Source organism: Narcine bancroftii, chromosome 9 (assembly GCF_036971445.1).
Source record: "Narcine bancroftii isolate sNarBan1 chromosome 9, sNarBan1.hap1, whole genome shotgun sequence".
Taxonomy (NCBI): domain Eukaryota; kingdom Metazoa; phylum Chordata; class Chondrichthyes; order Torpediniformes; family Narcinidae; genus Narcine; species Narcine bancroftii.
Genome location: NC_091477.1, coordinates 101,947,910 through 101,971,569, shown reverse-complemented (window position 1 = coordinate 101,971,569; position 23,660 = coordinate 101,947,910). Strand labels below are relative to the sequence as shown.

General features: G+C 40.2%; 1 protein-coding gene across 1 annotated transcript in view; it reads left to right on the top strand.

Annotated features, from left to right (window-relative positions):
* Nucleotides 1-413: 413 nt before the first annotated feature.
* Nucleotides 414-23,660, top strand: part of LOC138742531 (solute carrier family 12 member 9) — a 90,096-nt gene continuing 66,849 nt past the window's right edge. The window contains exons 1-6 of the mRNA XM_069897062.1: nt 414-596; nt 6,792-6,926; nt 10,627-10,764; nt 13,815-14,114; nt 14,793-14,900; nt 15,725-15,836. Coding sequence (XP_069753163.1) covers nt 443-596; nt 6,792-6,926; nt 10,627-10,764; nt 13,815-14,114; nt 14,793-14,900; nt 15,725-15,836 — 947 coding nt within the window. The 5' untranslated portion in view covers nt 414-442. The remainder of the gene's footprint in view (nt 597-6,791; nt 6,927-10,626; nt 10,765-13,814; nt 14,115-14,792; nt 14,901-15,724; nt 15,837-23,660) is intronic.

Genomic DNA, 23,660 nt, shown 5'->3' with positions numbered 1-23,660 from the left:
TAGAAGACCCTTATCTTATTCAAACTAACTTTCTAATATCTATTCTTATCCTGTTCCTACTGGCTTTATTCATTACACATATATCTATACTAGTTTCCTCATCTTCATATATTTATATCAGTTTTTACTCACCTCTCACACCATCAACAGGCGCATTGGAACAAAAAGCATCTGCAGAAGCCGAGAATCCCATCCTGCTTGTTGAAACCCACAGGAGCAGTCCAACAAACTTTGAAAGTGTCATCGCAGCCCATCGACCCGCAAGATCAGTTGTTCGCTGCAAGTGATGGGGGCTCCGACGCGGTGCAATTTTGCAGCCAAAAGTGGGAGCCTCCGCCGAAAGGGAACGGAGCCGAGACGGGAGCGTCACGGCAGGAAAAGGTCATATGACCTGTCACATGACTGGAGGGGGAGCTCCGGCCGGCAGACGCGGCTCGCAGCCATGGCTGAACGGGCGCCGCTGCTCAACTACAGGCTGTGCGTGGCACCCGAGGCTGGCAGCTCCCGTGGACCGGTGAAGAAGCTCTCCACTTTCTTCGGGGTGGTGGTCCCTACTCTACTCTCCATGTTCAGTGTGGTGCTTTTTCTGCGGATAGGCAAGTGTTGGTTGAAAAGTAGCCTGAACTTTGTTGATTATCACAGCTGGAAATGCCCTCCTTCCCGTCAGCTCCACTTGATGTTGCACTGATGCTGCCCGTCTCTGTCTCTGTCTGTCATTGCTTTTGTTCCCATCTTTTCTGTGTGGATAAAAGATGATTGTTAAACGGTGTATGCATGTCTTAATTATGACTTATTAGTCTGGGTGAATGAGCCATGTTCATCCAGATGTGCAGTAATTCCAAGTTTTATGTTCGGTTCCCTGCTGCTCACCTTTGCCTCTCATTACTTTTGTAGGTTTGCCAGCCTTGCATTTCAATGTTTTTTCTTCCTCTCCAAGAGGTTTGAAATTGCTTACCAAAACATCTTCCACCACTCCCATCGTTCTGCTAAACTTTTAGTCACCTGACCTGCCCTCATGTGGCTTGTGATTAGAGTTTGTTTGAAAACATTTCCTTGATATAATGTGGGGGAGTTTTAGTATGAGATGGCAATTAGATGAAGGAAAGATTAGTTTATAAAAGCAGTCCTTCCGTGAATTAGTTTATTAATATTGAAAAAATGTGTTGAGTAATAGAATCAGGTTTATTGTTGTGTCATGAAATTTGTTGTTTGTGGCAACAGTATTGTGGCAGGCAAGGTGCAAAATTGTTGTAAGTTACAATTCTGCAAATACAAGATTTAAAAATAAAGACTAGTGTAGTAAATGAGGTAGTTTCCATAGGTTGTTTGTCTTAAGAAATTTGATGGTGGAGAGCATGAATTTTTTGTGTAACATTAAGTGTGTGTCTACCTCCTTCCTGGTGGTGGCAGTGAAATAAGGGCATGGCATGTGTGGCTCAGGTCCTTGATGATAGAAGCTGCTTTCTTGAGGTACTGCCTCTCAAAGATGTGAATACTAATGCCCATGATAACACTGGCTGAGTTTACAACAGCCTGTTCCTGTCCTGTATAGTGGCACTTCTATACCAGGCAGAGAAGCAACCAGTCAGAATGTTCTCTGCGGTACACCTGTAGAAATGTGCAAGAGTCTCTGGTGACATGCCAAATCTTCTCAAATTTCTAATGAAATATTGCCACTGACGTGCCATGATCATTATTGAATTGACATGATGGCCCCAGGTTAGGACTTCAGAGATGTTGACACCCAGGAGTTTGAACTTTCTTAAATTTCAGACTTCAGATTTATTGTTAGAGTACATACATGACATCACATACAACCCTGAGATTCTTTTTCCCTGTGGACGAGACAGAATTGCCACTTATTGGTAGCTCAGGTTGTACCTCCATAATCTGGCAACTTTAGAATCTGGCCATTGCTGGACCACAGAAAATTCCAGAAAACAGTAATTGACCCCCTTAAGGGAATGTTTATTAGCATGAGCACCATCATCTGAATCTCTTGGTTGATTTCCTGAATGTCTAAAATCTGGCTGAATATACGAAATTAACAGGACTGTATCACCAAAACACTCAGCTGCAGCGTAAACAGATTTTGGTGCATTAACACTCCTAACAGTGCTGCCCTTAGATTAGATCTATAATATGGCAGCAGATTCAAAACATGCCAGACCACAGAGCACAAGATTAGAGAGGTACAAACTGTAATTAAAAAATGTACACAGTATATTAAGCAATTAAAGAACTGTAGGCAGGTAACAAATGTAAAGAAACTGACTACAATGCAGAGAGAATTTTTTAAAAATTCAATAAAGTGCACTAGTCAGAGTCTTTAAATGAGTCCCTGATTGAGTTTGTTGTGGATGAGTGTGATGAAGGGATAGCAGCTGTTCCTGAATCTGGTGGTGTGAGTTTTGTGGTACCTATACCTCTTTCCTGACGGCAGCAGCGAGAACAGAGCATGTGATGGGTAGTGTGGGTCTTTGATAATTGCTGCTGCCCTCCAATGGCAGCCTTCCCTACTCAATAATGGGGATGGCTTTGCCTGTGATGTCCTGGGCTGTGTCCACAACATTTTGGAGCCCTTATGCTCAGGAGTATTGGTGCAGCCGGTCAGCACATTTTCCACCACACGTCAGTAGAAATTTGTCAGGGTTTCTGATATTATACCAAACCTCCGCAAACTCCTGAGGAAGTAGAGGCGTTGATGTGCTTTCTTCATGATGTCATTGGTGTGTTGGGTCCAGGAAAGAGCCTCCGAGATAATGATTCCCAAAATCCTATATGTGCTCACCCTCGAATCTCCCAATGATCACCGGATTGTATAACCCTGGTTTACCTTTCCTGAGGTTAACAATCGGCTCCTTTGTTTTGGTGACATTGAGTGCAAGGTTGTTGTTAGTGCACCATTCAGCCATGTTTTCAGTCTCCATCCTGTATGTTGACTCATCCCCAACCTTTATATAACCTACTACCATAGTATCATTGTCAAATTTGTAGATGGTGTTATTGTCATTCCGAGGTATAAAGTGAATAGAGTGGGGGACTAAGAACACAAACCTGTGGTGCTCTGGCACTGATGGAGATTGTGGAAGAGAAGTTCTGACCAATCTTCACTGATTGTGGTATGGAGGTGAGGAAATCCAATTATGCATTGGGGTATTGATACCCAGGTCTTGGAGTTTGCTGATCAGTTTTGAGGGGATGATGGTGTAACATGCTGAACTGTTATCGATAAAGGGTATCTTGATGTATGTGCAATGTTATGAGTACTGCAGTAAAAGTTAACCATCCCCATGAATTCCTGCAGTCTTCTGGTCATGCTGGGCTTGGGAAACTTTTGGATGGCCTCTATCTTGCTGGACAGTGGCGTGGCCTCTTCCTTGGTTATCCTATGGCCCAGGAAGTCGATTGTTTCCAACCTGAACTGGCATTTGGCTGGGTTGATTGTCAGTCAAAACTCGCTCAGCAGGGTGTAGAGGTTGCATAAGTGTTCCTACCAATCCCTGCTCGCCACTAGGATGTCATCAAGGTAGACGAAGGTGCCCTCCAAGTCTCGGCCCTCCACATCCATCAGCCGCTGAAATGTTTGTGCCGCATTCTTCAGCGCGAATGGCATGCATAAGAATTCGAACAGGCCGAACGGGTTGATAATGGCAGTTTTGGGGATGTCGTCCGGGTATACTGGGATCTGAAGGTATCCCCGTACGAGGTCCACTTTTGGAAAATCTTTTCCCTGTGCAGGTTCGCCGTAAAGTCTTGGATGTGCGGCATGGGGTGATGATCCAGTGTGGTTGCCTCGTTGAGACGGTGGTAGTCGCCACATGGTCTCCAACCCCCAGTGGCCTTGGGCTCCATGTGCAGGGGAGAAGTCCATGCCAAGTTCTTCCATCTTCTTGAACTCCTCCTTTGCCAGTAAGAGCTTCTCTGGGGGAAGTCATCTTGCTCGTGCATGGAGCAATGGGCCTTGGGTCAGGATGTGATGCCTCACTCCATGCTGGGCATCTCTGTGATGAACTGGGGGTGGTCACTATTGGAAATTCTGCGAGAATCTTGGTGTATTCATCTGTGGGTCACTGTACCAAACTGAGGTGGGGTCCCAGGAGCCTGGCATCCTTCAGGGGGAAAGTCTGGAAGGTTTGCTCATGGACCAGTCTCCAGCCTTTTAGGTCCACCAGCAGACTATGGGCACGGAGGAAGTCTGCCCCAAGAAGTGGCTGCTCCACTGCTGCCACTGTGAACACCCAGGAAAAGTGGCTGTCCCCCACCTATAGTTGGACCCTGTGTGTGCCATAGGTCTTGATGGTACTGTTGTTGGCAACCCTCAGTGTGGGGCCTGCTTGTCTGCGTCTGGTTTCCTGCCCCAACAGGGTTAGGGTGCTGACCTCTGCTCCCGTGTCCACAAGGAACCACTGTCCAGACTGACAGTCCCTCGCGTGCAGGAGGCTGTCCTGTTGGCCAGCTGTCATGGTCATCAGCGATGGCTGGCCCCAGCATTTCCCTGGAATGAGCAGGGGGGTCAGCATCAGCGAGCTCCCAAAACCCTTCGCTGGTGGTGGTGGAAGCACCACTGGTTGTTGGGTTCAACTTCCTTGTGGGATTGCTGTTCTCTCAGCGGGTTGATGAGGTTCTGTCCACGGGGTTTGGTGACGAGTCCCACTGAAGCCGAGCACTTTTTTGTTTCCAGAGGGTGTCTGCTCTTGCTGTGACCTTTCGGTGGTCACTGAAGTCGGTGTCCACCAGGAGCAGCTAGACATCCTCAGGTAGTTGCTCTAAGAACGCCCGCTCGAATATCATACAGGCTTCATGCTTCTCAACGAGGGCCAGCATGTTATTCATCAAGGACAAGAGGGGCCTGTCCCCCAGCCCATCCAAGTGGAGCAGACCTGCTCCTCTCTCGTGTCTTGAGAGCCTGAAGGTCTCTATGAGAATGGCTTTGAAAGCAGTGTAGGTGCCTTCTGACGGGGGGTCCTGGATGAAATGGGCCGTGTCCTGGTCCAGGGCACCCACCACGTGGTATCACTGGGTGGACCCTGCTGTGATCTGGCGGATGTGAAACTGCGCTTCAGCCTGATCAAAATCCGTGTGGTCGATTTGTCCAGAAGGCTGGCAGGTTCAGGGTGACTGCATGGACTGCTGATTCGCTCATCGTTGCGGTTTAGAAGCCATCTAAACTGGTCGAGGTCACCAATTGTAGCTGTGCACTACTCAAAGTAAAGATGTACACTAGTGTAGTCAGGTATAGCTTGTTTTATTAAGGCTGAAAGCCTGGCTTTAGTATCATTCATGTTCCTGCCATTTGGCCCAGTTTCCTCACATCACCGCTCACATAACAATACACGGGCACATTCTTCCCTGAGTGCTTGTCTCTCTCTATTGGCTGTGTAGTGGGGCCAGCGCCATGTTGGGGATGCTGACCCCTACACTGCCTTAGTCATCCAACCGCCAGTTCATCTGCTGGGGCCAGTGCTGCTGCGCAGTCTGCTAGCCCTAGGTTGTGCTCGCCGTTTGGAACACCGGCCCGATTGCCACCTCAGCGTGCCGCTATGTATGCATCTTTGCTCTCCAGATGTTCCAGTTTAAGAAAATATAAGCAAAAATGATGATTCATTCACAAATGACAATTGTAGTTTTAGAATTTTGCTCTAACTTGTTTTGGTTGGTTTTCTATTTTTACTGTCAGTCAGGAATGAATGAAAACTCAGAAGATATTACCTGAGCATCAAATGCAATTAGTGCTCCATGACTACTTTTTAATCTCTGCAAGGTTATGATCCCAATTTTGTAAATGAGTTTGGGCAAATAAAGGAATTGTGCATATTAATACTGGTAAGCATGCTATTTTAAAATTCAGTGTCAACTCAGGTCATTTCCCTTTTGAGTTAAAAAGTCAGGTTGAAATCCCACATCATATTAGATAATGTTTCAGTGATAGTGTGGGATAATTGCATTGCCATGTTGAACTGAATTAGTATCTACCCTCAGGAGTATTCTACAAAGCAGGACATTCACAAAGGGCTGAATGGTGGTGTTCTATTCCTGTACTCCAAAAACTTAAGTCAGGTATTGTTCAATCTCAAGTCAATTGAGGTCGAGGACTTCCCTTTTCTTGAACTCAGCTAAAATTTCCCCTTTGAACAACAATCTCCAATTTGCTGTTAATGGATCTTGTTTGTATTGGTAGCTATTTGCTTTCATAATGATATTGTTTGAAAGCAGTTTTGTGTTATTCTTCCTCTGTCCTGTTCCAAAAGCAGCTTCAAAATTCACTCTGATTTGCAAAAATGTTGTGGCAATCGATGTCAAACCTATTCTTCCCGTATCTCACACCCTTAACAGTCTATTTTCTTGCATCCCTTTGCCTATCTCCGAGTCTTTTGAATGTAGCAGCGTCCCCCCACCACCCACGGCAATGCATTTCAGGCATTGATATTTCTCCCCTCACTTTAAATAGACATCCATCCTTTGGTATTTGCTCTTGTTGCCACAGGAAAAATAGCATACTTTCACCTTCCTGTCCCAGGGGACTTTGCAAGTGGGAAGGATTTAATGAAAGGAACATTTGAATATTTTGTGGCTATGAAATGATCTGGTTCATCTCTTATTCATTGTTTCACCATGCTTTATTTTTAAATGTATGATAAATCAAACAGATCATCACTCAGTTTGAAACAACTTTTTGAAATTAAGAATTGGTATTAATAGATTTCTCCTCTTCATATCTAAGCATGTTCATCTTCATACATAGCAAATGTATTTTCTTGTTTAATAATCCTAACTTTCTCTTTTTTAAGGTTTTGTTGTTGGCCAAGCTGGACTGTACCAAACTATCCTTATGTTCCTTGTGGCATATCTCATTATCAGCATGACTGTATTGTCTGTGTGTGCTATCTCCACAAATGGTGCATTGGATGCTGGCGGTGCCTACTGTATCTTTTGGTGTAATAGTTATTAATTCATTAACTCTACATACTGGTGTTCAGTAATTTAACCAAATGACACTTGCTTATCATCGAAATGTAAGAGCAACAAATGAGTCAACATCTAAAATAAGAAATCAATTTGAACATTCATTTCAGAATTGATTAATGTTACATTGGCTTCAGATTAAGGAACTTCTTTGGTGAAGCTAAGGAAGTTCAACCCTTTTGTTTCACATTCCACTCTGTCTTGACTTACAACCTTTTGATATGGCTGTTGAATGTGGGGATGAAACTTTTAGTACTTGGTAGAAGTGTTGGCACTGAAGGGAAAGATTATTATCGAGATCAATGTGCATATTTAAACAGGAGAAGGTTCTATCATTTAAATGTGCACCTTCGATGTATCTTATTTCATAAATTTTTTAAAAAATCACATGATCTCTTGTCTTGAAAATATCAAGTGGCCAAAAGCATGTGTGAAGGAGAATTCCTTACCTCTATCCTTTGTGTGAGGAAAAATTTGTTTTTACCTCTGAAAGGATGGACTTCAATTGTGAAGTCCCACGTTAAGTGGATAAGTGTAACAGATTGGGAACAGATAAGATAAATGGTTACAATCTTTTCCCCAAGATAGGACAGTCAAAAACTAGAGGGCATTTTTTTCTATGGTATCTATGTAGGACAAGTTTCCAGAGGAGGAGGTAGGTATTTTTCACAAAATGTCTAGTACACCAAGAAGAGTCCTTCTGTGAACTGACCAGTAGATTATCTCTCGCATGACATACAGCTGTGTACAGAGGATGCAATTACATCTGAGAGAGAAGATTAATTAGCACCAAGCAAGGCCAACTTGAGAGCACTGTTATAGGTTCATTCAGGATCCTGATGACTGCAGAGAAGAATCTGTCTTTAAGCCTATTGGTGTATTTTCATATTCAAGTTTTCTCCCAATGGTAGAATAGTGTATGGAATGTGATGGGTCAATCAAAATGTTAGTAGCCTTTCCTAGGCAGTGGGAGATGTAGCTGTTGACCATGTAGAGGAAGAAAGTTTTTGTACTATGAGCTGAATTCACTACTTTCTGTAGTTTCTTCTGATTTTCGAGGAGTAGCTCCATACCATACTGAGATCCATGTAGGAAGTATGCTTTGATTGTATATCTATAGAAGTTGATGAGGGGCATACCACAGTTCCTTGGACTTTTAAAGGGCATTGGTGCACTTTCTTGATTGTTGAGTCAATGTGGTTGTGCCAGGTCAGATTATTGGCGATGCTTATTCAAAAGAACTTGAAGCTGTCTACTCTTTCAACTTCATCATTATTAATGTGCACAGGGGTAGGGACTCTCCTCTCCTGAAGTCAGTAATCATTTCTTTTTTTCTTATTGTTGCTGAGGGAGAGGTTGTTATCTTGATACCATGCACTTTCAATTTCTTTCCTGTATTCCAACTCGTACCGGGCCTATTACCTCTGAAAGGATGGACTTCAATTGTGAAATCCCACGATAAGTGTAACAGATTGGGAACAGATAAGATAAATGGTTACAATCTTTTCCCCAAGATAGGACAGTCAAAAACTAGAGGGCATCTTTTTCTATGGTATCTATGTGGTACTAGCAACAAATTTTAAGATGTAGTTGGAATGCTGAGCTGTACAGTTGTGGGTGTAGAGGGAGGAGAGTAGGGTTACACATCCTTGATGAGTGCCAGTGTGGAGTGTGATCATGGAGGAGATCTTATTAACTATCTTCACTGATTGTAGTCTGTCAGACAGAAAGTCAAGGATCCAATTGCAGGGGTGGGGTTGGGTGGGTGCTGAAGCCAGAGTTTGCTATGTAATAGACGGCAGAATTGTAATCCACAAGCTAATAGTTCAACCTATACGGTGCAAGTGGAGAACCTGGGAAATAGTATCTTTTGTGAATCTGTTTGTCCAATAAGCAAATTGAAATGGGTCAAGGTTGGTCGATCTGCTTGAGTTGATGTGAGCCCTGACGAGCCTCTCAAAGTAGTTTGTGATGGTGGATGTTGAAGCTACTGGTCGGGAGTTATTTAGGCCTGTTATTGTGCTTTTCTTTGGTACTGGTATGATGATGGCCTATTTGAAGCAATACAGACTTTGGCATATTGAAGGGAGAGATAAGACACCTGTTGATCCATGTGGGCCAGTCACTTTCACCCATTCGAAGGCTGTCCTGACTTCAGCAACGGTGACTACAGGTGTACTATCATTTGTAGAACTTGACATGGTTGTCACCTCCCTGTTGGTGTTAGGTCTGCTTTGTTCATGAATGAGTGAGACAAACACCAGACTGAGTCGAAATCAGGGTTCTTTGTTCTTTATTACCGGATTGTAACACTTGCGACTAACAATGTTAGTCGGAGAATGCATTCTGCCGTTATCAGCAAAATGGTGATTTTTTTATACCCTTGGATACGTGCTTAGAACATCATCATATCATTACTTGTCCAATGACTAAAACTGTTGCTATCCTTTCCCTGCTAGCTTCCTGCCTCTCAATCCATCAATGTCTCTCTTATCTTGTAAGAACAAGGATGCATTCACATCTTGTTACAGCCCTGCACAGGGTAACTCCTTACACATTCCCATCTCATGATGTTTTACCTAACAGGAGTACAAGGACACCTCCCCTTCTTGTTACAGCCCTGCACAGGGTAACTCCTTACACATTCCCATCTCATGATGTTTTACCTTACATTGGTTCCCTGTTTGAGGCCAGCATAAAGCTTGTTTAACACATTGGAGAGTGTTGTTGCATGTTAGGATTTGCATTTTATTCTGTGAGAGCATGCCATTTCCTGCCATTGTTGCTGCATGTCTGTCATGTTCTCTTGGGACTCAAGTTTGGTGTAGTACTGTCTTTTGTCTTCTCCAATGGCTTTTCAGAGCTCGTGCATGGATTTCTTGTTGAGAGCCAGTTCTCCTGACTTGAATGGCACTCGCCTGGCCTTCAGCACTGGGTCAACTTCCCAATTCATCCATGGTTCCCATTTGGAAAATACCTTTTTCATCTTTCTGGTCATGGAGTCCTTGATACACTTGCTGATGAAGATTATGGCGGTGCATTCATCGAGGCTGTTTACTGATTCCTTGAATAAGCACCATTCCTCCGACTCAAAATGGTCAGTATCATCGATCATCAATGAATGACTTCCATCACCAGGCCCTTCCTTCTCTATTCCCATGTATGCAGGAAGCCCTAGAGTGGCCTGATGATCTGACTTGTCATAGTGTGGGCATGGGATGGAATGGTAGGCATTCTTTATGGGTGTGTATTAGTGGTTCATTGTTGGGCCCTGTGGTGGGAGGAAGACATGCTGTTGGAGTTTAGGTAGGAAGTTCGAGGGAAGCTTGGTTGAAGCAATTATGAATGTGGGAGAGGAGAGTACAAAATAAATTTTTAAATATCATTTGGACAGTTTTATGGATAAGAAAAATTTAGAAGAGTATGTGCCAAACACAGGAAAACAAATCTGGTTGATGACTCAATCAGCATGAAGAGCAAAAGAGCCTAGTTCTCTGCTGAAAAAGAGGAAATAGCTTCTCTGCAGCTAACCAATTGAATCTATATTGAGTGGTCTTCAATACATTGTCCTTGCTATTGAAACTCAATTTAAAAAAAAGATTCCACGTCATTCTTTTTCAAGATTTTTTCAGTTTCTCCTTCATGGTTGCTTGTGGGCAGATATGATCAGTCGAGCATTGGGTCCAGAATTTGGAGGCAGTATTGGAGTTATGTTCTTCTTCGCGAATGTATGTGGCAGTGCTCTCTATGTCCTGGGACTTGTGGAATCTATTGTTGATATTTTTGGGCTGCCACCAGGTAAGCATATTAAATCAATTCCACTTTTTTCAATTTTGCAAATTTTATGTTCTTAGTTTCAGCAGATGGTTGTTCACACATTTAATCATCATTCATTTGGCAGAATAAAAAAAACTGAAGAAGAGCAAGGATTGATAAACTAATTGAGTAGAATGCATATTTAATGTGTTCATAAATTAAAATGACAATTGCTTCAATTAGACCCACTGCTAGATCAGGAGAGCTTATTTGCTGGCTATTGTATTCAAAGAAAGTGTTGCATTTATTAAAACAATTCAATTGGTTGTGATAGAATTTTGTATCATTTTGATTGATTAAAGGATGAACTGTAAAATGGAAGTTAAAGAGTGATAAAGCACAGAAAACTGCCCTTCAGCCCATTATGTTCATGCAACCTATGAAATGCCCATCAATGCTTTATCCCATTTACCAGGACTTGATCTGGAAATCTACCTTTGTCATAAAGAAATCACGTGGAGAACAGAAGTGGAAAGTTTAAGGAAAGTTTAAGGAAGTGATTAATAATGGAGAGATGTAACCTTCTGTGCATGACAGAACAGAATTGTGTTTGTTTAAAATATAACCATTTTTAGTTTTAAACAAAAATGAAATGAACAAACATGCAGAAGTGATTTCCAAATTCTATGTGAAAGTGGTTCCTTGCTCTTTGAAATGTATGATCCCTCAAGGAACAGACTTTCAAATCAGGAGATCAGTTATGAGAATTTTTCCCTAGCTACTCTTCATCATATCTTAAAACTACAATCAAATTACTTCCTGACTTTTGGAATAAATAGATAAGTGTTATTATTCTGGTGAATCCTGGTAATGTTTGAATTAATCTCTGCTATTCTTTGTCCAGGGGCAGTATGTGTTTCTTGGGCAAATCTAATTTTGTTCCAGTTGTGATTTTTATGACATGAAAAGAAACAAACATTTCTCTTCAATTTTTACATTGCTTAAGAATACAGTAAAAACTCTGGTATCCAGAATTAAAGCAACCAGCTTTCAACCAGGGATCATACAAAGTTACACCTCAAGCAACCAGCAAAATAAATCAAGGGAAATTATAAAAAAAATTAAATAAGAACAGAATAATAATTAAAATACCATAAGTTTAAAATAGTAAAAGTAAATGTTCCTTAAAGTAACATAAAAACCTTCAGTGAAGGTGGGAGCAAATATTCAACCAGCAGAGGGCCTTGGTCATGCTTTGCTCATAGCATCTGTTTAAATAAAGTTGTGTGAAGATGGGGGGGGGGGTGGGGTGGGAGGGAAGGAGGGGGGGTGGGAGGGAAGGAGGGGGGGTGGGAGGGAAGGAGGGGGGGTGGGTGGGAAGGAGGGGGGGGTGGGTGGGAAGGAGGGGGGGGTGGGTGGGAAGGAAGGGGGGGTGGGTGGGAAGGAGGGGGGGTGGGTGGGAAGGAAGGGGGGTGGGTGGGAAGGAAGGGGGGGTGGGTGGGAAGGAGGGGGGGTGGGTGGGAAGGAGGGGGGTGGGTGGGAAGGAGGGGGGGGGTGGGAAGGAGGGGGGGGTGGGAAGGAGGGGGGGTGGGAAGGAGGGGGGGTGGGAAGGAGGGGGGGGGTGGGAAGGAGGGGGGGGTGGGAAGGAGGGGGGGGTGGGAAGGAGGGGGGGTGGGAAGAAGGGGGGTTAATTATATATGTTATTGTTAGTCTTTCGGCAGATCCGTGGAAGGGGGAGGAACCTGCAGAAGCAGCACTAGTTAACTGTCTTGTAAGAATGGAACTAAAAATAAAGTAAAATGCTTTAAGGTTTATACAGTGCCCTCCATAATATTTGGGAGAAATACACTTATTTTCTTTATTTGCCCCTGTGCTCTTCTGTTTTAAATTTGTAATCAAACAACTCATGTAATTAAAGTGCATATTCCAGATTTTACTCAAGGTTATTTGTATATATTTTGGTTTGATCATGTAGAAATTACAGCACTTTTTGTATATAATCCCCTCATATAAGGGCACCATAATGTTTGGGACATTTGCTTCACAGGTGTTTAAGAGTACTTGGGTATATTTAATTGTTCCATTGCTGTATCAGAGAGCTAGGTTTGCTTCTAAGCTTTTGATCACCTTTGGAGTCTGTAATTGCCATTTTTCAACATGAGGCTAGTCGTGTTAATGAAAGTCAAAGAAGCCATGATGAGACTGAATAACATGAATAAAACAAGGGGACATTACTCAAACCTTAGGATTACCAACATCAACTCTTTGGAACATCAAGAAGAAAGATCACTCAGTTATTGCAAAGGAACTGGTATTTCAAGGAAGACCTCCATGGCTGATGACAGAAGAATTCTTATCATTATGAAGAAAAATCCCCAAACGTATGTTTGACAGATCAGAGACAGGTGTGAATGTGACGATGACTACTGTCCATAGAAGGCTTCATGAACGGAATGTAGAAGAGGTGTGCACCACAAAATTCGTTCCCACCGGAAACATTAAAATAACAGTAAATACAAAGAACTCAGAGATAAAATTCACAAATACACAATTGAGAATAAAGATTATTGAAAAGCTTTTTAACTCTGTTACATTCCTTTTTTTTTTGTCTTTTAAACTGTTTATTCTTAATGCAAGTGTATTCATTAGACATGGTAAGAGGAAGTCTCAAGGAACCAGAAAATACCAATCTCCATAGGGGCCCGATACCAGGGATTTTACTGTTTGCCTGCCTGTGCCATCTTCAATTTGAATAAATTAGTTATTCAAGACTTCATCATGCCACATTTGGAATAAACAAGATGTGTTTATAATTCATTGTATTTGTTGCCATGAAGACTTCTTTTTCTCTGTTTAAAATAGATGTGAAATACCTGGCTAGAAGAGATATTCCAAACAATTATGGAAGGTGCCAAAAATAACTAAAGAGAGACATTGCTGTTGACCTGACATTGAAAGTTACATTAAAACTATCATTTAGAAATAACATATTTTACAGAACTCTGGGTTTCTGCAGTTGTGATATAAATTGTTAAACTACAGTTCCCAACGTGACAAGCAGATTACTAAATGAAAAACTTTTTTTTTTGCAGGGCAAACCACAAAAAGTGGTATTCAAGTTCTTCCTCATTCCTACTGGTATGAAATTCTCTATGGCACAGTGATTCTTGCCTTCTGCCTTCTTGTGTGCTTGGTTGGAGCTGACATCTATGCCAAAGCCTCCTTCATAATTTTCATGATTGTTATTGTGGTGCTGGTTACAATATTTATCAGCTTTTTTACCATAGCGCCAAAGGCTATTAATATCACAGTTACATCAGGGAATAATACAGAATTTCGAGAAGGTTTGTTCACTGGATTTAACCTCTCAACGTTGAAGAACAATCTTCCATGTAAGTTGATCCTAAAACTAGCCATCATGTCAATTCATACAGAATTCTATTGGGCAATGTTAAAATGATTTCTGATTCATTAAATACATTTATTTCCAGTTTATTAATTGTCATTTTTAAAATGAAACTTGCATGAAAGCATAAATTCAGTCTAATTGAGATAATTTACATTCAAAGCTCTTTGTACTTCATTGATAGCATTTTGCTTTGAATCTTCATGTTTTTAAACTTCAAAATTGCTTGCAATGTACTTTTATTATGAAAGAGCAGTCCCAATTTTTTTTTGGTTTAGCAGCTGGTTTGTTGCATTTGACATCCATTTTGTCTTCCTAAGATTGGATGTTAACTGAAAATGGAAGCTGATGGTTAAAAACTGATTCCAATTTGCTGATAGTATGTGCCTGATTTTTGTTCTTGCTCAATCATGAAATCACTTTATGTACAGTTGGGTTGATTTCATGAGTGGGAAGCATAGGAAATCTTCATTTTTACTCTTGAGATTATTTTATTTATGCCTAATATGTGAGGCAAGATTGCCGTGAAATGAAAAATCCAGGTAGTCACTTCTTTTTCCACATCTTATAAATTCAAATTGCTTTAAAGGGTTTATTTTCACTCTCTATTATCAATAATTTTTTAAAACTTCAAATGTAATTTTTACTTCATTTGTCTTTGCAGCTAAGTATGTAGATGACTACACAACTGGTGTAGTGATGAGTTTCGCAGCTGTATTTGCTGTTATGTTCAATGGATGCACTGGTATTATGGCTGGATCCAATATGTCAGGTAAGGTTCAAACACATTTGAAAAGTCTTCTGTATCTATAATACTATTAGTGCCGAGTGTGTAATTATATTATTGAATTCATTTACTGATATGAGAAAATATCCATATGTGATACAGTTGTATCATTAATGGATGTACTGGTAACTTGCAGTGTATGCATTATAATATCAGCAAGATTTATAAGGATCAGTATATGTTCATTGGAATTGACATTGTAATGAACAAAATACACTTCTGTTGCTAAATAGTTTGTTAAATTGTATTGATGGTTCAGTAGAAGTCCAGAAATCCAGATGCCATAAATCTGGACTACCCGAGGATCCGCATTTTTTTAAATTTCAAATTTTTAAAATTTAGCAAGCTTTAGTGTGCATGCACGTGTATCGCCACAGATGCACAGCAGCAACAGGTGACCATGCTTAATATAGGTAATTTTATCACAAAGAAATTCATTTGTACACTGTATTTTTTCTTTTATAATGTTCATTTTTAACATAATTTCAAGCATTACAAGCTTTTTGGTAGTGAAATTTTTTGTTGTTTGGACTTTTTAAAAAAAAAAATTGCTAATTTTGATAAAAAAAGCATACTGTATTTGGACATGAATAAATGTCAAATTTTACCTGCTCATTTCTTCTTTATTCTTACTTAAATTTGAATTTTAAAAGTACTGCCTGAGGATCCTGAAAATCTGGACAGTCCAAATTCCAATTGGATTTCTACTGTAAATGTCATTTTTGTCAATGTTCATTATCCAATATTCATTGAAGTTTGGGTTGAAAGAAATCAAATGTCATAAATTCTTGTGTTGCTGTCATTACCAGGTGATTTAAGGAACCCCAGTTATTCTATTCCCAGAGGCACCATAACAGCTGTAATTTTTACATACATCATATATAATATTTTATCTCTCATGGTCAGCTGCACATGTGACAGGTGAGTCTCTTCAATATCCTCTTCTTCTTGACAACTGTACAACTCCATAGGGACCCCTCTGTTTTATAGGAATTAAATAAAACTTATGAATAGTATGCTCAATCCAGTTTGGCTTCCCCACATTTTGGAATTGTATTAATGACACTTATTTAGAGTACTTGTTGAGAAGAAATTGAAGCCTAGTTTGAAGAAAGCAGCATTCAGTAATACTGTACATAAATTAACAGTCTGTGTGAGTTGCCACATAATTTTGTGTGTTAATTCATCTAGCGTTGAGTTGAATTTACTCAGTTCAGCAATAATCCAACTTTACAGTAGGACACTGCAGAGTGTGGGAGAACAGAAGGATATGGGAATACAGATCTGTATTTCCTTGAAGGTAGCATTGCAGGTATATAGGGTCACAAAAAGAGCTTTTGAAGCATTGGCCTTTAAATCAAAGTATTGAGTACAGGCATTGGAATGTCGGCCATGAAGCTAAATTTGGAGTATTATGTGGAACTTTGGTCACCTACTTGAAGGAAAAATATCAACAAGATTAAAAGAGTGCAGAGAAAATTTACAAGGATTTTGTTGGGAGCTTAGTTATTAGGAAAGGTTGAACTGGTTAGAACTTTATTTTCTGGAGTATCCGAGAATGAGGGCAGTCTTATTATGAGGGGTATAGATACTGTGTATGCAGGCTTTTTCCACTGAGGTTGGGTGTGACAAGAACCAGAGGACATGGTTTAAGGGTGAAAGGTGAAAAGTTTAGGATGAACATTAGAGGAAGCTTTTGTCACTCAGGGTGACAAGAGTCTGTAATGAGCTGCCATTGGCAGATGAAGGATTGATTTCCACATTTGAGAAATTCAAACAGGTACATGGATCGGAGGGCTATGAACTTGATGTAAGTTGATGGAACTAGGTGGAATCATTGTCCCACATGGACTGAAGGGCCTGTTTCTGTGCTTGAGGGTTCTATGGTTCCATTTTCAAAATATTGCTCAATGGAAGAGTTGGGACACTTATTGTGAATAGTTTTAAAAAAAAAAATCATGGTTAGAATACTCAATTACAAGCATGTTCCTATTAAAATTGCCAATTGGTATATTCTGTGCTGCATTACAGAAAGCAATATCTTGTTTGTAAATATATTGCAGTGTTAACTGATGATGCTATTGCAATCAGAAACTGCAAGGCAAACAGTATTTATCAATGAATTGAAGTGAAAATACCCTGCAGCACAGTTCAGAGAGATTTTGTGTCACACCGCAAAGCAATACAGCTCTGTAACTACCAACTTGTTTACATTGAGGTTTTACTGCTGAAATGAACTTTGAAAATAAGTTTTATTTTTTATTTGTTCCTTGCTACAACAATAATTTAACTTTTTATTCAGCAGTTCTGGATGTATTGTGCATCCAAAAGCATTTCTTAGATAGAAAGCAATCTTGTTGTTGGTATTGTATCTAGGAAAAATAGAATGATAAATCTTTTTTAAATGTGGAAAATGAGGTTAAGGGAAAGCAAAATTATTGCCTTTAATAAAAAATGTACTACCTCTATTAGTTCCATTGTTTAAAGTTTATTGTGACTAATTTGTATTTCATGTACGAATCTTTGATGCAGATCTGGCTTGGAATTTGCTGGGCTTTGGCAGCATCTTGAAGCCATAATTCTAGTACTTGTGGGCCAAGCTTTGGCAATTTTTTGTCCAATAAATCTCTGGACTCTCTGTTTACACCTAGGATCAACTTGTGATCTGGCATAGGATTCATAGCCCATTTATATGAAAAGTACTGAATGTACTCTTGCAAAGAAAAAAGTAAAGATGAGTTTCATTTTTAAAAAAAAAAGATATTTTTCATTACATTTATTTTGTAATTTTAAAATTATTTTGGTTTAATTGTTTTTAAGTTTTGGAATGCCAAAGTCATTTAGAAACATTTTCAGTATGTTTTTTAAAGATGGAACGGAGCTTTTGTCAAATGTTTGTACAAGATTTTCAAGGGCAGGGGTTCTTCTTGCGTCACCTAATCATGATGCTGGAAGGCATACCTCTGTTTAAAACTGTAAGACTTGGGGGCTGAAATGGGCTCAGTCCATCAAGTCAGCCCTCCCATTCAATCATGAGCTGATCCATTTTCCCACAGCCCCACTGCCTGGCCTGGCTAACGAAGAACCTATCGATCTCTGCCTTAAATACATGCAATGACTTGGCCTCCACTACTGCCTGTGGCAACAAATCCCACATATTCACCACCCTCTGGCTCAAGAAACTCTTCCACGCCCTTCAATCCTGAAGTTGTGCCCTCTTGACCTAGACTCTCCTATTATGAGAAACCACATTTCTACATCTACTCTGTCCATTCCTTTTAACATTTAAAGTGTTTCAATGAAATTCCCATCCCATTCTCCTAAATTCCAAGTGCAGGCCAAGCCAGTCAAATGTTCCTCCGATCCTTTCATTCGTAGAATCGTCCTTGTGAACCTTCCCTGAACCCTCTCCAATGTCAGCCCAAAACTGCTCTCAATACTCCAAGTGAAATCTCACCAATGCTATGCAAAGCCTCAACATCACATCCTTGCTTTTATATTCTTCTCCTTTGAAATGAATGGCAACATTGCTTTTGCCTTTTTTGCCATCAACTCAACCTGCAAATTTATCTTCAGGGTATCTTGCACGAGGACTCCCAAGACCATTTGGATCTGGGAGTTTTCAATTTTCTCCCCGTTTAGAAAATAATCTACCCATTTATTTCTTCTACCTTGAAACTTGACTCCACCACCTGAGCCAGCAGAATAGGCATTGCAGACCTGGAAAAGGTTCATTTTGGGGAATGGGGTGCACAAGCAGCAAATTAAAAGCATATGCTTTGGCTGGAGTTGTTTCTGGAACATTTGCTGGAAAATTAAATCAAAGCTTATGATAATTATGAAAAGAGTAAACAGGATGAACTGGAAAGACCTGTTTATTTCAAAATAGTCATTAACTAGTGATGTAGTTTAAAAGTCATTGGAGAAGAATTAGAGGGGGTGGTGGAAGAATTCTTACCCAAAGAGTAATAATAGTCAATACACCACTCTGGAAAGGTGGTGAAGGCTGAATCTCAGTTACATTTTAAAATGTACCTGGAAGAGCACTGAGTACCCTACTTACAATGCTGACAACATGATGCTCATGTCCTCTTCCTTGCCATCAACTGTGGGTCAGGTCATGTTGTATTTGGACTGTTGCTTGCTGGCATGTACTATGTCAGTTATGGAAAGCAAGTTGACGTGAACCTCCGTACTTCAAGTGCATTTGTTGAGGTGCAGTGAGACATTAGAGGCAAGTGGGCCTCGTGATGAACTGCTCATTCCCCAACTTTCTAATTCTTTGACATCTGATTAAAATAGCTAAACATTTTTTTTTTAACTTTTATTTCAAATATTTTAAAATCTTGAAGTTAGTAACTTTGTCCGAATCTCTGGCTGAGAATTCCTGTTGAAGTTAATGTTCTCACATCTGATGTAGGACCAGAGAGGTGGATTTTTCCAGCATGATGCTGGTAATGCCAGCAAACTAAGGATCTGCTGTTGGACTCCATGTTGAGTCTATTGATGCTGCAAGGTGACAGTTGCTCAGTGCTTTGTGGACTTGATTTGGTTGTATAATTCTGGGGGGAAAAAAGCCTTTTATCACTCATGAAAACTAGGACTCATGCGAGACAATTTAATTTTTTTTATGTTAAATTTTGACCTGCACCACAGTAACAGGCCCTGTGAGCCTGTGCTACCCAATTAACCTATAACCCCGGTACATTTTGTATTTTGAATGGTGGGAGGAAACTGGAGCATCCAGAGGAAACCCATGCAGACACAAGGGGAGTATACAAACTCCTTGCAGAGAGTGCTAGATTCGAACCCCAGGGTCGCTTGCCCTGTTAAAGTGTTGCGCTAACTGTCCCGCCCTGGAAGTAGCAATGTCTGATATTTTATTAAAATGCTCATTCAGATGTGAGCTTCATTGAATGTCAATGCAGGTTTCTACATTTGAGGAGTTGCAAGGAGCCAATCCTTTGCCTGATGTCCACGTAGATTCAATTTGTTGAGCATGGAATTAATAACTTGTTATTATTTTAACACAATCTCTTTTGCTTTCTTTTTCTTCCAATCCAACAGCTGTGGTCAATGCAGCTATGGTTGACATATCATTTGGATAGTGAATAAATCATCTAATCTAAGCGGTTTCCTCTTTCTGTCTGGAGCCCTGATTGCAACTTCCTGTTGCACTTTCTCTCCCATCATTGTTCAGTAATAATATTTGATCCTTGTTGGCATCTAATCTTTAAAGTATGCTTGAAAAACCATTGTATAACAAGATTTTCTGGTCACTTTGACTCGTTGCTGCAGCAAATAACTTGGGGCCAAATCACGTGTGTCCAGAAATGAGCAGTTTCGTTCATATGGTTGCATTAATCCTAATGAGAAAATTATAGATGTAACATTGAATGATTTTGCATTAAATGACTTTGTACATTGTTCTTTTAAAGAAACTGAATTGAAATGCATTATGGTGAATTGATTTAAAATATGTGACAAATACCTTTTAATTTTTGCCAAGCTTGTGTCCATTTTTGAAGAAATGTTACTCTGACTGCCCATTAGTCATTTTTGTAGAATGTAGCCAGGCCATTATGCTCCCTTAAAAGAAACTATTTAACCTTCTATGCTTTTACACACCACTTTTCAGTGCAATTACATCCTGCTGTAGAAATGCAGCATTCTTGAATTGATTAATGTATTTTATGTTTTTATCAAATCTTACTTGCTGATATAGTCACCTTCATTTGTCCTCTGATAAATTCTGCTTAATCAATTATTTTTCTGCTTACTGAATTAGATACAAAACCAACAATAGAGGAACTCAGTCAATCAGGCCACATCTGTGGTAAGTGGGTGTTTACATTTTTAAACGTTAGACACCCAGCAGTTACAGGCCCTTCTGATGAGTATGTGTACCACAAATACAGTACATTAGTTAACCTACAAATCCTGTATATTTTTGGAGGGTGTGAGGAAACCCGAGCACATGGAGGAAACCCTTACAGACATGGAGAGTATGTACAAACTCCTTGCAGACAGCACTGGATCACTAGGGCTGTACTAGTGTGCTAATTGTTAGATTAACCATGCTGCGCTCGCTAATTTAATGTTATTGAATTGGAATGAAATGTTGCCTCTTCGGATTTTTGTAGTGTTTCTGTTTTAGATTCCAGTAGCTGCAGTTTAATTTCTTTCCATAAGAGGGGCACTAGGTGTGAGGAGCGCTGGACAAAGTGGGAACTCTCTGTCTGCCTTATGGTAGACAAAGGTTAAGGATTTTCATACATGTAACATTCTAAATGTTACAATAATGGAACCTTTACCTTTAAGTAAAGAGGTTTAAAAAATAATTTGCCTTTAATGACATTTCTTTAACATCCTTAAAAATTTTGAGAAGTGAACTGTAAATGACTTCCAATCCAGGTGATTCATTTTGCAATTTAAAAATAATGTGCAATCTTCATGTTTATAGATTTTATAGAAGTGTTAAATTGGCTTCAGTTTCAAGAGCTGACTGACCTAAGATTTGGAATTATTTTGTTATAAGCCGATAATTATTGGAATATTACTATTTTTAGGCAAAAGTTATTTAAAAACATTACATTTAAATATAATATACTACATACTTTTTTTTTCCAATTCTCCTGTAATATGCTTCAACAAAATTAGCTGTTGATTAGTAAGTATGCCAGATGCTGCTGTTGCCATGTTCTTTATACACCCTGCAAACCAAAGCTGGTTCTCTGGTGAGATGTATTAATTGAATGATGAATGAGCAAGACTTTAAGTTTGCAAAATCTGATGTATAGTTCTGTGGTTGTTTATGCTCCAAGTGCTTATCACCATCTTCTCTATGGAAATGAAGGACTGTAAAGACTAGTAAATAGGTAAAATTGTTCATGACGAGCCTCTAGGAAGGCAGAATTGAAAGTAAGTTGGCCAATCCACACGAGTAATATTCTCATTTCATGAGGGACTTTCAAAGAAATTTTGACTTGAACAATCTTGTGTTGTTCCTTACCAATAGAAATAGAAAGTAGAAATCCTTTTAATTACATTGTACTGCAGGTGTTTAAAAAAACTGCTGATAAACAGTGCCCTCCATAATAATTGGGACAAGGACTTTTTTTTTCCTTTATTTGTGCCTGTTTTAAATTTGTAATAAAACAATTCATACGTAATTACAGTGCACATTCCAGATTTTATTAAAGTTTATTTGTGTACATTTTGGTTTGACCATGTAGAAATTACGGCACTTTTTGCACATAGTTCCCTTTTTTCAGGGCACCTTAATATTTGGGACACAGCAATGGTATGTATATTAAAGTAGACATGTTAAGTACTTTGTTGCATTGTCCCTTGCCGTTCAAGGTCCATATACCTGCTGTCACAACGGCGTCTTGCAGCAGTGCAGGAAAATTGGCAGACAAGTACCTCCCCCTTCATCCTGCTGGCCATTAGCAGCATTTGTCCAGGAAGGTGAGGGTCAAGCCAGAATCACTGCATCAAGATCAGACTCTGGGCGGTAGGTGGAGCACCTGATTGGAAGATAGTGGCAGACTTAGGTTAGAACCTTTGCTTCCCAAATGAAATCACGGAAACCATCCTCACACCTTGTGCTGTGATCGGCCTCACTCCAGCTCATTTTCATCATCGAGCTTATAGTACCCTGGGCAAGAAACTGAGATATGCTGATCTGGCAGCTGATGTGCAGCAATGTGGCTGGAAGGCAAGGACCAAATAGTTGAAGTAGACTGCAGAGGATTTGTCGTCACATCGACATCCAGCTACTTTGGGAGTGCAAGGAAAGATAAACCAACAAGCAGTCAAAGATCTCTCCAGAGCTGGTGAAAAGTGGCTCTGAATGAGGAGAAAGGATTCCATCTGGGGGTGAGCCTGGGACGCTAGGATTCACTGCTGAACCTTCTGGAGGTGTCACGGATCTATCAGTGAAATACTGAGGAAGGAGGGCACCCACTTGATAACCTAGAAGTTGCCACAGCTCACTTGACTACCCTGCAGAGTCTATGCAGTAAGATTCAGGAGTGCAATAAAGGATATTAACAGCTAGTCTTATATAACGTAGAAATGGTATGTATATGAAAGTAGTCCTGTTTAGCACTTTGTTGTATATCCTTTGCATGCAATGACTGCTTGAAGTCTGATTCATAGATATCACCAGGTGGTGAGTATCTTCTCTAACAATGTTCTGCCGGGCCTCTACTGTAGCCATCTTCAGCTCCTGCTTGTTTTGGGGGTTGTCTGCTTAAGTTTTCTCTTCAATATATGGAAGACATGCTCAATTGGATTTAGATAGGGTGAATGACTTGGCTATTGAAGAATTTCCCAGTTTTTAGCTTTGAAAAACTCCTTTGGCAGTATGTTTGGGATGCAGTATGCCAGATGAAGTGACATCCAATGAGTTTGGAGGCATTTGCTCAAACTTGAGATAAGATTATTCTATACCCTTCAGTGTTCATTTTCTACTGCCATCAGCAGTTAGATCATCAATGAAGATAAGTACAAAGCTACCTGTGGCAGATGTATATGCCCAGGCCATAACAGCCCCACCACCATGTTTCACAAATGAAGTGAAATGTTTTGGATCTCAGGCAGTTCCTTTACACCTCCACACTTGGCTCTTGCATCACTCTCATACAGGTTAACCTTGGTCTTGTCTGACCACAGCATCTTTTTCCAGAGTTCTGCTGGCTCTTTTAAATACTTCTTGGCAAACTGTAATCTGCTCATCCT